Raw genomic sequence first — 13,067 nt, 5'->3', positions numbered from 1 at the left:
AATCTCAATGCCAGCAGCACACGACCTGCATCACTGGGCTTGGCACCATCCACCTTCCCTGCAGGAGTAAGTCACCAAGGACCCACCAAGGAATGGGGAGAAGGGCTGGAAAATGGGCCCTCCCACCCATCCTGGAATCGCCATGTGGGGTCTCCCTACCCAAATGGGACCCTGAGGCATAGAGGGTACCCTTCCCTCTGCCAGACCAGACACACTCCTCTCCCCTCCCCACTCTGAGCAAACAGATGAAGGAGCATTTGGGGAGGGAGTGGCCAGGCGGGAATTGCCGAGATTAAGCCAAGCCAGCCCAAGGGAGTGGCCCAGGAGGAGTGGGACCCCCTGGCCCCCCCTCAGCCTAGCCAGCCCAGACTCCCCAAGCAGGTAGGATGGCCACGGGCTGAGTCACAGCACAAACCATGCGGGGCTGGGCTGAACACCCCGGTTCTTTTCAGCATGACCTCATCAGGTGCCCGGTGCTCTTAATTGCAAGTGTGGAGATGGCTCCGAAGGCCCTGCCAAGAGTAGTAATGAATGGGTGAAGGAAAGCCACTGGAGAATCACCAGACAAGAGCCAGGGACTGAATCAGGGCTGGAGGTGGGGAAGGGGGCTGAGGCAGGGTGACAGCAAGTCCCCCAGAGCTCTCCAAGGCCATTTAGTGCCCAGGGCCATGCAGGAGCCAGCGCCCACAAGACACTGGCCAAGCAACGCTCAGAGGGACAGCAGGACTCCATCCTACCCCAGCCCCCTTCCCAATTGTTTGCTCCTCCAACCCTCTCCCTGAGAAGCAGCTTCCCAGACTCCTGTGCGAGCCGAAGGGAAGGAAACCTGCGCTTCCTGGTCAGATGGAAGATGACATCGTGGCTTCCCTTTCCTGTAAGCTTCTAAACACAACGTCCTGCCAAGAGCCACTCCCCACCGCCCCTGGACCGCATGCAGGCGAGCTGGAACCAAGCTGGGAATGCTTGGCACGGGCACCAACACCAGCCTCAGCCAGCTGTGCCAGCCAGGAGGTCCGCATGGCCCACCAGGAGACCAGATGCCTGGTCAGCTTGCTGCAAGTGTCCTGCCTCTGGGGAACACACTCGAGGGTTCCTCAACCCTCATCCATAGTGGTATCACATTCCTGGCCAGGGCTGGGAGCATCCTACTAGCAGAGGGTGGAAGGCATTGTTTTCCAACCCCCTGAGGATCTGCTGTGCCCCAGAGATGGGCTGGTTACCTGTAAAGCCGCGGCAGCACCAACACCACAACCCCAGCACAACATCTGCCCCCTCAGACAGCTCTCCAGCCCCTCTCACACACCTTGCCTTGTCTGCACAACTCCACTGCACCCCCTGACACCCTGTGGGGTTGCCAAGGCTCCCAGAGGCAGGACAGGGCACCCCTGGGACGCCACAAGCTCCCTCACAGCTCTTGCTGATGCCAGAGCTTGGATTCCCCAGGCATATCCACCTGCCCTGCCCAGGGCAGCTCCTCCTGCTGCCGAAGGAAGAGCAGAGAAGGGAAGGGAGTGGTTTTCCACTCAAGGCAGCTGCTGGAGACAGATCCTGAGCAGAGATCAGGGGAGAGCAGGTGTCTCCCTTTGCCATACCCGTGTGCTCTGGAGGGAATCTCCCTCCTGCAGGTAAAAGCAGAGGAAAAAAAGAGAGGAAGGAGGGTACAAAGCCAGCCTGGAGCAGGCGAGCTCCCCACATCAGAGAGGATTTCTCCCAGAAACACCCCCGGGCTATCCAGTTCCTCCTACTCAGACCCCAGTTAGCAGGAGGGGGACATCCCTCCCCTGGGAGCGGGAGCGAGCTGGCCTGCCGGCAGCTGAGCCAAGCATGGCAAGCAGCGGCCCTGCGTGCAGCAACACGCTCGCAGGAATGCGTTACTCCACTGGGCAAGGGGCCTGCCAGCAGCATGCAAACATCCCCAGTGACCCACCCTTCCAGGTCGGAAAAACTCGTCTTTGCAGTTCCACACACTCCCTCCCACCCACGGCAGCTACCCACATGGGGCCCAGCGCCACCACCTCCCCTTTCCCACCCGACCAGGACCGGATCCAGGAGCACCGGGAAGCAGCTGAGAGAGCTGGGGGCTCTTCTCGGAAAGGACGCAAGACAGGCGAGAGGAAAACAGGAGGGCTGGGGACAGCGAGACGCCTTCCTCCTCCTGGACAGGGTGGGAACCAGTTCCCCCTACTCATCCACACTGGGGTCATCCAACCCCCCTCAGGTAACCACTCTCCTACCCAGGAGGTGCTTCTGCAGTGGCAAGAGCTGCGTGAGACAAGGGAGAAGGGAGAGCTGCCCTCCTGCTGCCCACTCCCCCCTGCTCCAGCTGCTTTCCTACCCTGCCCGGTGCCCACAGCCCAGCCCTCGGGGACACAGCAGAGGCAGGTACAGCTCAGGTGTGACCAGGAGGGCCGGTGAACTTTGAGCAACGTTTGCTGTGACCGGGGCCAATGCCCAGAGGAGTGGGAGCAGCTGGGGCCGGGATGGCGGCACAGGAACAGCTCCTGCCCTCACACACATGAGCCCAGCATGGAGCTGCCACCAACTACAGCACACTCAGGGCCACCTCATACCAGCCCTGGAGCTGCAGATGTTTCCAGGACACCATCACCCTGGCCAGGCTATAAGAGAGCTGTTCCCAGGGCTTGGCACCTATCCCAACTTGCCCAGACCCTTCCCTGCTGGAAAGTCAATCCCACCTGGCCTGGACAAGCACCCCACCAAGACTGCTCCTCTCCCAGGATACCTGCATACCCATGGACTGCCCACCTCACAGCCACCCCGCCAAAGGTCAGGCCGCAGTGTCACAACAGAACCCCCCCGTGCCATCAGCACAAACACCTGGGCACAGAAACACTCAAATCAAACATGAGGTGAAGGGCTCAGCCTGGCTCATGTCCCCAGGCCCACACTGGCACAAGCATTCTCGCAGTGGGTCAGAGCTCTGCAGTGCAAAGTCACCATGGACCTGCAGCATAAGGTTAGGGACATGGGGACAAGCTCCTGGGCACCCAGCACTCCGTGGGAGCCTGTGTGGAGGCTCCCTGCAGGGCAGCAGATACCAGTCCTCCCCACCTCAGTCCAAGGTCCATATGTGCCAGGCGTCCCTCTGCCAACCTCCGACCAGCAGCTGCTCTGGGCAGGGAAGAGCAGATGAAAGCAGAAGTGCCAGGCACTCTGGTTAAGGGTTGGCCCGTCCTGGCACCACGCCTGGCAGCTTGTGTTCCTTAGTCACTGGTTTGCCCACACACCCAGCAGCCACCTCATCTCGCCCCTCCTTGTACGGGCCACTATGAGGAAGGAATATTCCTCACAGGGAAAAGTCCCTTCCTCCACAGGGAAAGGGGGACAGGAGGATCACACGGTACCCGCTGCCACCCCAAAGCCCCCCGAGGGGCTGAGGTCACACAGGAACACGACAGAGCACACTAATCCACAGGTAACGCCCCACACGCAGCACTCACTGGACAGGGCAGAGGGAGAGGCCTGTGCCAAACCTTCCTGGTGGGAAGGAAGGCAGATTAGCAACAAGCACAAGACAGGCAGGAGCCAACAGACTCATCAGCCTGCTGCTGGGGGTTTCCAACACCAGAACTGGCTCTAAGGAACCATTTCCTCCCCCAGACAGCCTCCTCAGATGATAAAAAGCAAAAGAGAAGATTGTGGCCACCTCAGAGAACTCGAAGACTTTGGTCGAGAGCCCGTAAATCCAACCCCTTTCCGACAGCCTCACGCTGAGGCACATTCCTGCACTCCGTGCCAGAGGACAACCTCCTCCGCCGGCCAAGCCCTGTGTCACACACGAGGAGTGCCTGAATCACCCAGGTTTGGGGGTTGTCATCACATCCAGGCAACACCTGTTGTCTTTTATGGACCCAAAGCAGCTCCAGGTTCCGCTTCCCCCCTGTCAGTGAGGCAGGGATGGTGGGACAGCCACCACACTGCAGACACCGGGGATTTCAGAGCCAAGAGGGCTCTGTACTTCCCTGGAGACGACATCACCACAGTCTTGGGAAAGGGCTCTGTCCTTGCCAGCAGTAAATGAGAGACAGTTATGAGGGGTTGTTGGGAAGAGAAACCAAGAGCTTTACCCAGCACTCTCCCCTAAGGCCACAGACACTGGTGAGCTATTTCGAGAAGCCAACAGCCCTCCAGGCACGATCCAAGCCACGCTATTATTTTCTGGGTGTCCTAAAGCCACCTCCAGCACAGATACAATGGGCCAAGGCCTTATCTCCATGCCAGAGGCTGGAAGAGGGAAGAGATGAGAGGCAATCTGGGGACAGCGCCGGGCTCCGTGGTCTGGGCTGGACCATTCATCTGACTCCCAGCCCATCTTTAGGGAAGGGATGACCTCAAGGGCTCCTCAGCCACAAAGATCAGGCTCTGACCTCCACGTCGGAAGGGAGGAGGCCCCTCTGCGGCAGCCCAGGCAAGCCCAGCACGCTCCACTAAACGAGCACTTTCATCCTCCCACCCCTTCCAGGAAGGCTCCATGCAGGATTCCAGCATTGCTGCACACGGCAAAGGACACTCAGAGTTTGCACACACAGTCTGGCCAAGCTTGGTCAAACGAACAGAAAACAGCTTCTTAAGAACTGCCTTTCTGCTCTTTGCAGAGCATGGGCAAGCACCTAACAGGTAAGGAACCTGCCTCAAGAAAGCCCTGAGAGCAGGATGGAGCAACAAGGTAACCCTGGGAAAGGAAGACTAACAATTCCCCTGCCCGGGCTCTTCCCATCACGTGGCTTCCCGCAGACCTGTCGGACACTGGCCCACACACCCGGCAGGAGCCTGGGAGCCTCCAGCCAGCCATTGACCCCACCTCGACGCATCCCGGAGAGCAGGCACGGACAAGGAAGCTCCAAATGCACTCTGTGAGCAAGGCCTGGAGGTGCTGAGCTTTCCACACTTCCTGCAAAGCCAAGGACAAGCCTGTTCTCAACTCCACGCCAAGACCTGGGCAGCCAAGGCCAAAAGCATCCGCACAGCACAGGGGGGTGCATCAGTGAAACCACGGGCAGCTGTAGTTCCGTGCCACCTCAAGGCTCCGTGCGCCCAGACTCTCCCCTCTGGCTCACTGGGACCTGGGCAAGGCTGGGTGCCCCCAGGAGCCTCCAGCCCTAACACGGGCTCCCCACCGGGGACAGGACAGCCCAGGCCTCCCAGACAACACCCTGCAAGCTCTACTGTCACCAGTTCCCTGGAAAGGCATGGACACTGAGCCCTTGGCGAGGGAGGCACTCCAGGAGGTCCACTCCTCTCTCCAACAATCAGAGGAAGCTTTGTTGTCCAGGCTCCCTTACCCAGAGCCCAGGGGCATAACGGAGGTGCCCCACTTCCCTTCCGCCAGCCCGCGGGTGCCTCGCAGTTGCCAGTAGTCCTCATGACTGAGAGCCACCCAAACTTTCTCACCCCAAGCTAAGTCTCCTCGCTGCAACGCTCCAAGGAGGCTCAGGAGTGCCCACGGTGTGGGGCAAAGTAACGCTGGAGGAGGTCACCGACTCCTGGCACGACGGGCGCTGGGCAGGGGGAGAGGCAGCCGGGCTGTTCCTAAATGACAGGTTGGCCAAGGGGGGACTCGGAACGAGCCGGCTGAGCAGACCCCCGGGGCCGGCCAAGGCACCGTCCCGCCTCCCCTGGAAGCGTTTCGGTGTCGCTTGCGAGCCGCGGCGGACGGGTCCGTCGGGCTGTTTTTGAGCTCAGAGCGATTCCATGAGGAGGAGCCGCCGCCCCACCCGCACACACTTGCCCCCCCCGGGCACACCGGCCCCTTCCCCGCCAGAACAAAGGCGCAGCAAGCAAGACACCGGGTGATCGGGCCGTGCTCCGACGGGCAGGGGCCAACGGGGCGGCCGGCATGGGGCTGCCCTGGAGCCCCGGGCGAGCCCCCGCGGAGGGGCCGGGCCGCGGCCGCCGCCCGAGGGGAGGGGGCCCGGCGGTGCCGGCCGCGGGAAGCTGGCACACGGGCCGCCTTTGTTCCGGGCAGGGCGAGCGGTGGCGGCGGCCCCGGGCGGGGAGCGGGGCGACGGCCCGGCCCAGCCGCCTTTGTGTCGCTCCCCGCGGGCTCCCGGGCGCCGCCAGCGCCCCCGCCGGGGCCCGGCCCCGTCGCCCCACCGATCCCGCGGGGCGCGGCCGCGCCTGGCACCGGCTCCCAGCCGGCACGGGGCTGCCGCGGCCCGACACCGACCGCACAGCGCGGCCGAGCCCCGGTTCCGTTCCCGCCGGGTGAGGACCGGCTCTCCCGCTCCCCTCGCCCCGCCGCGGGGGCGTGCGGCGCCCGGCAGGCGCCGGCCCACCCCGGTCCTGCTCCCTCCCGCCCGCCCCGGGCCGGCGGCGGCGGGAATGCCGCGAGGGGACTCACCGTGACCGGGTTCCTCGGCGGGCGGGCGAGGGGGGGCGGTGCCGCCCCGCGGCGGCGGCGGCGCGGCCGCCCGGCCCGCTCCGCTCCGCGGGTCCCGCCGCGGCGCCGAGGCGAGAGGCGAGTGGGGATCGCCCCGATGAGGCGGCGGCGGCGGCGCAGGTCGGGGGCCGCCGGGCGATGGGTGCGAGCGGAGCGCGACGTCGGTCAAGTCCCACCGTACGCCCGCGCCTCTCCCGTACCTAAAATGGAAGTTGGTCCGGCGGGCGGGGCGGGCGCGGGGCCGCCCCCGGCGTCAGCGCCCCGCGACACGGGCGGGCGGGGCCGGAGTGGCTTCGTCCCGGCGGGGTGTGTCCGGCGGTGAGTGCCCCGCAAAGCGGGGTCCATCCGCAGGTGGGCTCCACCTCGAGGGGGATCCCGCCCCAGGAGAGGATGCTGCCCAGGGTGCGGGTCTGGTGGGGCGAGGGGCTCTCTGGGAGCAGCCTGACAGACCCCCGAAGTAGAGCCTCCTCTGGCCTGTCGCGCGGCGGGAGACGTGCGACCCCGTCCAGGGTGGAACTTTTCCATAAGCAAGATTTCATGGGCATTTGGGCTGCAGAACTTCCCTGGAGGGTGACCCTGGTCCCTCTGGCTCCAGGGAGCAGGTGCTGGCAGGACCCCTGCCACAGCTCACCCTTGGGATCACCACGAGGCCAGGAGCTCATCCCAGGTGGATTCTGTCCCCGCACCCCCACCGTGTCCCGCGGGTGACACGAGCCCTGTGGAAGCACAGATCAATCCGGCCAGGGGCTCCATGCAGTGGGTGAAGTGTGGGGGCCCTTGGCACACGGGGAGAGAAATGGCAGCACAGCCCAGCCGAGGCAATATCCTTCTCTGCCCGACTCCTACAGCTCCAAACTGCCAGTCCTGAAAAGGAGCAGAAGGGGATCTGGAGGTACAGAGACCCAGGGTGGGAGATGTAAACATGAGGTTTAATGATTGCAAGTAATCCAGCTGGAGAAATGTAACTCTGGAATGAGCAAGAAAGCCACCCTGTCTGGCCTGCCACTGCCACTCCATGGACAAGGGATGGGAGCTGAGCAGGAGGCTGCTGCAAGTAGGGGGGGGTTCCCCTTCACTGGGGGGCAAGGAAGTGACGCCAGACCAGCCCCATCCCAAGTTCCAAGCTGCTCACTTGGGAGAAGTCCAGGTTCCCTGAAGGTGACAGTTTTCTGCCTCATCCCTGGCCAGGCACTGGGGACTGAGAAACCTGCCTGCTTCTGACTGCCAAAGTGAGATAACGACAGAGGAAAAGAGCTGAAGAGGGTTTTGGGTGGGACAGGTGATCCTTGGGGTAAATATGCACTGGAAGGTGGGGAGGATGCGATAACAGCCTGTGGATGGATGTGAAAGGGAGGTGATCCCCAGATGGGTGGGGGTTGCTAAAGACAGCACAGAAGGGTGTAAGGAGGAGAAATGGGGATTCAAGGCATGCAAAAGGCACATCTAGGGAGATAATCAGGGCATGGGACAACCCTCCCTGGTGTCTGATTTGAAAAATAAACCATCTGACCCCCTGGCTGCAGAGGGCAGGGAGAGCTGGCGTCTACCCCTCCCAGGGAGGAGAGGGTCTCTCCATCTCACTGCAGGGGACTGAGACCTCCCTGTGCCCCTTCATCCTCCTTGTCACCCACAATGAGCACATTGGGTTCCCTCTCGGCCCCGTGCTTCGAGTGAGAACTGCTCCCAGATCACAAGTAACCCTCTACGGCCCTCCCCTCCTCTTTGCCCACATAAGGAGGACGGTGGGTTCATCCCCTGAGTCTTGGGGACAAGGAGGGAGAAGAGGTGCTCTCACAATTCCTTCTGGGAAGGAGAGTCCTTGCCCACCTGACATGTCCCAAGGAAGGTGGGTGGCCCAGAGCAGGGCACCAGTGTAAGTGCAAGGGGGAGGCAGGCAGGGCACAGGCCTCTGGCTACTCCAGGCGAAGACAGAGTTGCTGTTTTGATCAGCCCCAAAATTTAGCAGCCTTTAAAGTCTTTAGTTTCTTCAAAGACTAAATGTGCTCTTGCAAACATGCCTCTGACACTGGGCCACTGCCTCTTGTCCCCGGGGCTGCAGGATGGAGCTGGACAGGGTCTATCACTGCACGGCACTGTCAGCCCCAGCCCTGCCCCAGCAGCTGGAACACCCATCAGTGCGTGCTTATTTTGGAAGGTAGGCTGGACCCTGATCCTCCAGCTCCAGCTTACCCTGCAACAGATCACATTCTTGTTTGAATACAACTCTGGTGGCAGAGGAGTCTGTCCCTCTGCGTCCTGGGAAGAGGAGATGTGTAACTAGCATGGGAAAATTTGCCCTGTTTTCCAGTAATTGCGTGTAATAACATCTTGCACACCCCCTTTCATCCTCCGGCTGATGCCTTTCCCAGATGAGACGCCCAGAAGCGCAGCTGCCACCGGAACAGAGCAAGACAACTTGTTTACAAGGCAGCCCCGCGCTCCTGGGCGGCCGGGGGCAGGAGGAAGGGGATGCCGCCGTTACCGGGGCCGAGGGATGGCCTGCATTGTTCCAGGTCAGGATAACAAGGCCCTTCCGCAGCCCCTTTCCTATGGGAATCCCCACAGGTTGCTGTCCCTCCCTGTAGGAGGGGAAGTGTGGCACCAGGGGTGGTGGAACAACTCATCCCTCAGACGAGGGGAAGAGGCAAGCAGGGCCAGACGGAGCTTTCCAGCCCCAGATGGAAGACACCACAGAATAAAGCAAGCCCCAGAGCCCACCATGACACCTTCCCAGCGCAGTGTCTGGCAGATCCATATGCTTGGTGTGGTCCCTCCACCATCCTCTGGCTGTGCCTGGGCCCTCCCATGCCCACGGATCATCCCACTCTCAGCATTTGGCAGCATCCCATCGTGCTCTCAGGCTGTCCAAATTCCTGTTACATCTTTTGCTCAGTGAAGAGTGCACAGAAACCTCCTTCCCTCCCAGTCCCACAAGGATCCATCACCACTTACAGTCTCTCCTTCCTTTCCCCCCCTCCAGTTCCTTTCCCAGCCTCAGACCCTGCCTTCATCCTTCCCTTGTGCGAGGTCCCTCCGGGAAGCAGGGACTCAGAGGCAGCTCCTAACCTGCAGAGTAGTGACACAGGCAAAGGCAATATTGCTGAACATGATCCCTGCTGTGAGACCTGAGACAAGAATTTCCTTTCTCTTACAGAAACTGGCTCAGAATCTGCTGATTTGAGTGAGACACTGAGAAGAGAGGACTTGTCCTTTCTTACCAACCAGAGAGAGCCTGGACAGCCAGTGTAGTCTTAGGCCTTGCCTTCCCTTCTGCAGTGAATCCCACCAGGAGATAAACCCCGCTGGACATTCCTGACCGTCAAGGGGCTCAAGCTTGCAGGTAGGGCCCTCCACGGCATCTGGATCCAAGTGCTCCCAAGTGCCTGGTGAAGTCAGGCTTTCCAAGTGACAGATTCAATCACTGTAATTCCAAAGGATTGCAAGGAGCAGGGGGAGGAAACATCTCTATTTTCCTTCTATTTCTGTGAGCACATGATAGCACTTTGATGCAAAATTACTTGTTTTGCTGCATCCCTCGGTATTTTGGGCCGGGCTCCAAGCCTCCCAGGGGCAGGGACAGAGGCTGCCACTGACCTCAGCAGCCACTGGCCTGGGCCTGGCACCAGCCACGCTCTTCCTTAGTTTGTGCCCGTTTTGCAACAACGGGGGAGGAAACCCACCGCCACTCGTGCGACAGGACGAAACACCCCCCCTGCAAGACCACGTCGGAGAGCTTTGCACGGATTTAAAATCTACGGCAACCCCGGGCTGTTCCGTCGGAACGGCGGGTGTCTCCGAGCGGTGGGGCCGGGGTTGCTGTAACCGCTGTGCATGCGGAGCCACACTGACGCAAGGCAGCACAGTGGGCGCTTTATGAGGCGGCGGAATGCTCCTGGGGCAGCCTCGACGGGCGGCTCCCAGCAAATGCTCCCCGCGGGCCGCATACCCCGCTCGCCGCTCCCGGGGCCGCTCCCGCCGCGTCTCCCTCAGAGCCGCCATGGCCCCGTTGGCCCCTTCCGCCATTGGTCGGGGGGCGCGCGGGGCGGGCGCCGATTGGCTGGTGGGCGCGGCGGGGCGAGGCGGCGGCGCCACGCGAGGCGGCGGGCGCGAGGCGGCGGGCGGTGCCGGCCCCGGTCGCTGCCGCCCCTTCCCCTTCCCCGTCCGCGCCCGGGCTCGGGCCGAGTCACCGGTGCCGCGCCGCGTGTCCCCGCAGGCCGCCCATGGGCTCCGCGCCGGCGGCCCCGCCACTGCGGTACCGCAGCACCCGCCTGCTGCGCGCGGCCTTCCAGCTCCTCCACCAGCAGCAGCAGCGGGCGGACGTGTTCTGCGACGTGGTGCTGCGGGCCGAGGGTGAGCAGCGAGCGGGCAGCACCGACCGCGGGGGTCCCTGCGACCCCCATCCCCCGGGGGGATCAGGGCGAGGAGGAGGGGCTACAGGGCAGTGACAGCCGCCATTGCTTTGCAGGCGAGGCAGTGGTAGCCCACTGCAGCGTCCTCTCCGTCTGCAGCCCTTTCTTCATGGAGCACCTGGGCCCAGAGCTGCCCCCCCGGGGCTGCAGGGTGGTGCTGGAGCTGGCGGGGCTGAAGATTGGGGTGCTGCGCAAGCTCGTGCGCTTCTTCTACACAGCCGAGCTGGAGGTGGAGCAGGAGGAGGTGCAGGAGGTGCTGGCAGCCGCCCGGCGCCTCCGCATCACCGAGCTGGAGGCGCTGCAGCTCCAGGGGGGACGCCTGGTGAGGCTGGGACCCCAGAGGCAGCTCAACCGCTCCTGCCTGTGCTCCCCCCAGCAGGGCTCCCCCACCATGCCACTCCACAGGGCTGTGCCCAGTGGCACCAGCATCCCCCCTGGGAGCACTGGGGTGTCCCCCCAGGGGCAGCCACGCTCTCCAGGGCCGACACACCTCAGCCCCATCAGGCGGGTGAGGCTGCGGAAGGTGGAGAGCAGGGGGTGCTGGGAGGTGGTGCGGGACATGCAGCCCCCCCCTGCCTCTCCCACGGTGCCAGTGGGCCATGGGGGATTGACAGGAGCACAGCCCCCCCGGGATGTGGGTGAACTGGGAAGCAGACAGTCCCCACCTCAGCAGAGCTCCAGTGCAGCCTGGAGGCAGCAGGATGTGCCCAGCAGGGCTGTGGGCAGGCATTCCCGAGAAGTGACCCCGAGAAGGAGGAGGAGGTGGATGTGGGCACAGTGGAGCCGTTCCTGCCAGTGGGCACAGTCTGCCTCTGGCCCTGTCCCTCCTCCGAATCAGATGAGGAGGTGGATGTCCTCACCTAGGGGGGGCTGGCTCTGTCCCCCGCCACTGCCTGTGCTCGGGGCTGTATCCCCTGGCCTCTGCATCATTGGAATAAAAGTCTGGAGCTGTATTGTGGGGTGCAGGGCTTTATTGGAGACTGGGGGGACAAGGGGGTGTGAGGGGAGCCAGGGGTCCGGCTGTGGCAGAGCTGCAGCGTCAGGGACGGGACTGGGGCTGGCAGTGCCCCCCACTTGGTCTCGCCTCTTCATGGATGCTCGTGCCATGGGTGCTGGTCCTGGCTGGGCTGTGGGGAGAGGGGAGTTGGTCCCATTGCATCCTATCCATCCCATCCCATCGCATCCCCGCTCACCTGGCCAACGCCCCTATGCCAAGCTGCTCTTCAGGGCTTCCACCACGGTCTCCGGCTGGGGAAACTTCAGTTTGCGGGGAGGCCCCTTCCCGATGCCGCTCCACAGTTCCACGGCTGGGGAGGGAAAGGGGGCCGGGTCAGGGGGGCCGGGGAGCCCCCGCCGCTCCCGTCCCGGGCCAGCACTTACTGCTGCCGTCCTCCTTCACCAGGGACACCTCGAAGCTGTTCCTGCGCGGCGGCCGGGGGTTGATGTCCACGGCGAGGTGGGCGATGGCCCCGCGCAGGGCCTCGCTCACCGCCGCCGCGTTGCGGCCGTACACCCGTCAGCTCTTGCTGTGGGGACAACGGGGGTCAGCGTCCCGGGGGGCACCCCGAGGGCCTCCCCCTACCCCCCACCCGGCACTGGGGCAGCTCACCAGTGCTCGATGACGACGCGGGGGCCGGTGCCCCCCGAGCTGCCCTCGTCCTGGGCCTGGGTCCGCACCCGCTTCTGCGGGGCTTCCGCCGGTTCCGATGCCTCGGCCGCCGCGGACTGCCGGGCCCCGCGCTTCCTGCCGCGGGGAGCCATCCTGCGAGAGCCGGGGCGGAGGGGGCTACGCTGAGGTCTCATCGTGGGGAGCGGGGTCCCGGGGATCCCGCTGGGGGGTGGGAAGGCACCCCAAGGACCCCGCTATCCCCCGCCCACGCGGACGCTGCTTCGGAATGGGGTCAGGAAGGGTCGGTCCCCGGCGATGCGCCATGGGGGAAAAGGGGAGTTCCCGCTGGGATGCTGCTGTGGGGTGCTGCATCTAGGGATGCCGCCACGGCGTGTGGGTGGGAAAGGGAGGGAGAAAGGAAAGGAGGGGTTCCCGGGGAAAGCGGAGAACAGGCCCTACCTGCCGCTGGCCACGTGCCGGGAGCGCGCGCCGCCGGGACGGGGCGTGGCCGGAAGGGCCTCAGTGGCTCCGCCCGCATCAGCCAATCAGAGCACCGAGCGTCCGCCTAGGCCCCGCCCTCGTCAGCAAGCCCCCACCCCCCCCACCCCGAACGGACCGGGACACGGGACACGGGACACGGGACACGGGA

General features: G+C 63.7%; 2 protein-coding genes across 8 annotated transcripts in view; both read right to left on the bottom strand.

The window, feature by feature from the left end:
- Positions 1 to 6,588, bottom strand: part of CTNND1 (catenin delta 1) — a 28,102-nt gene extending 21,514 nt beyond the window's left edge. For 4 of the 7 annotated variants that reach the window (XM_050335603.1, XM_050335606.1, XM_050335607.1 and 1 more), the window contains exon 1: positions 6,362 to 6,588. The gene's annotated coding sequence lies outside the window, so the exon portion shown is untranslated. The remainder of the gene's footprint in view (positions 1 to 6,361) is intronic. The other 3 variants (XM_050335608.1, XM_050335609.1, XM_050335610.1) reach the window with 1 other exon arrangement.
- A 5,174-nt stretch (positions 6,589 to 11,762) lies between these two features.
- On the bottom strand, positions 11,763 to 12,938 carry SELENOH (selenoprotein H). The gene is made up of 5 exons (XM_050336030.1): positions 12,878 to 12,938; positions 12,419 to 12,571; positions 12,190 to 12,335; positions 12,003 to 12,116; positions 11,763 to 11,936 (listed from the first exon to the last, which is right to left on the bottom strand). The coding sequence occupies exons 2-4, from the start codon at positions 12,568 to 12,570 to the stop codon at positions 12,016 to 12,018; spliced, it is 399 nt and encodes a 132-aa protein (XP_050191987.1). The 5' UTR covers position 12,571; positions 12,878 to 12,938; the 3' UTR covers positions 11,763 to 11,936; positions 12,003 to 12,015.
- Positions 12,939 to 13,067: the final 129 nt, after the last annotated feature.

Source organism: Myiozetetes cayanensis, unplaced genomic scaffold (genome assembly GCF_022539395.1).
Source record: "Myiozetetes cayanensis isolate MyiCay16 unplaced genomic scaffold, myiCay2020 scf6-25, whole genome shotgun sequence".
Classification (NCBI taxonomy): domain Eukaryota; kingdom Metazoa; phylum Chordata; class Aves; order Passeriformes; family Tyrannidae; genus Myiozetetes; species Myiozetetes cayanensis.
The sequence above is the reverse complement of the archived record's forward strand: the minus strand, read 5'-3'. Positions and strand labels throughout refer to the sequence as shown.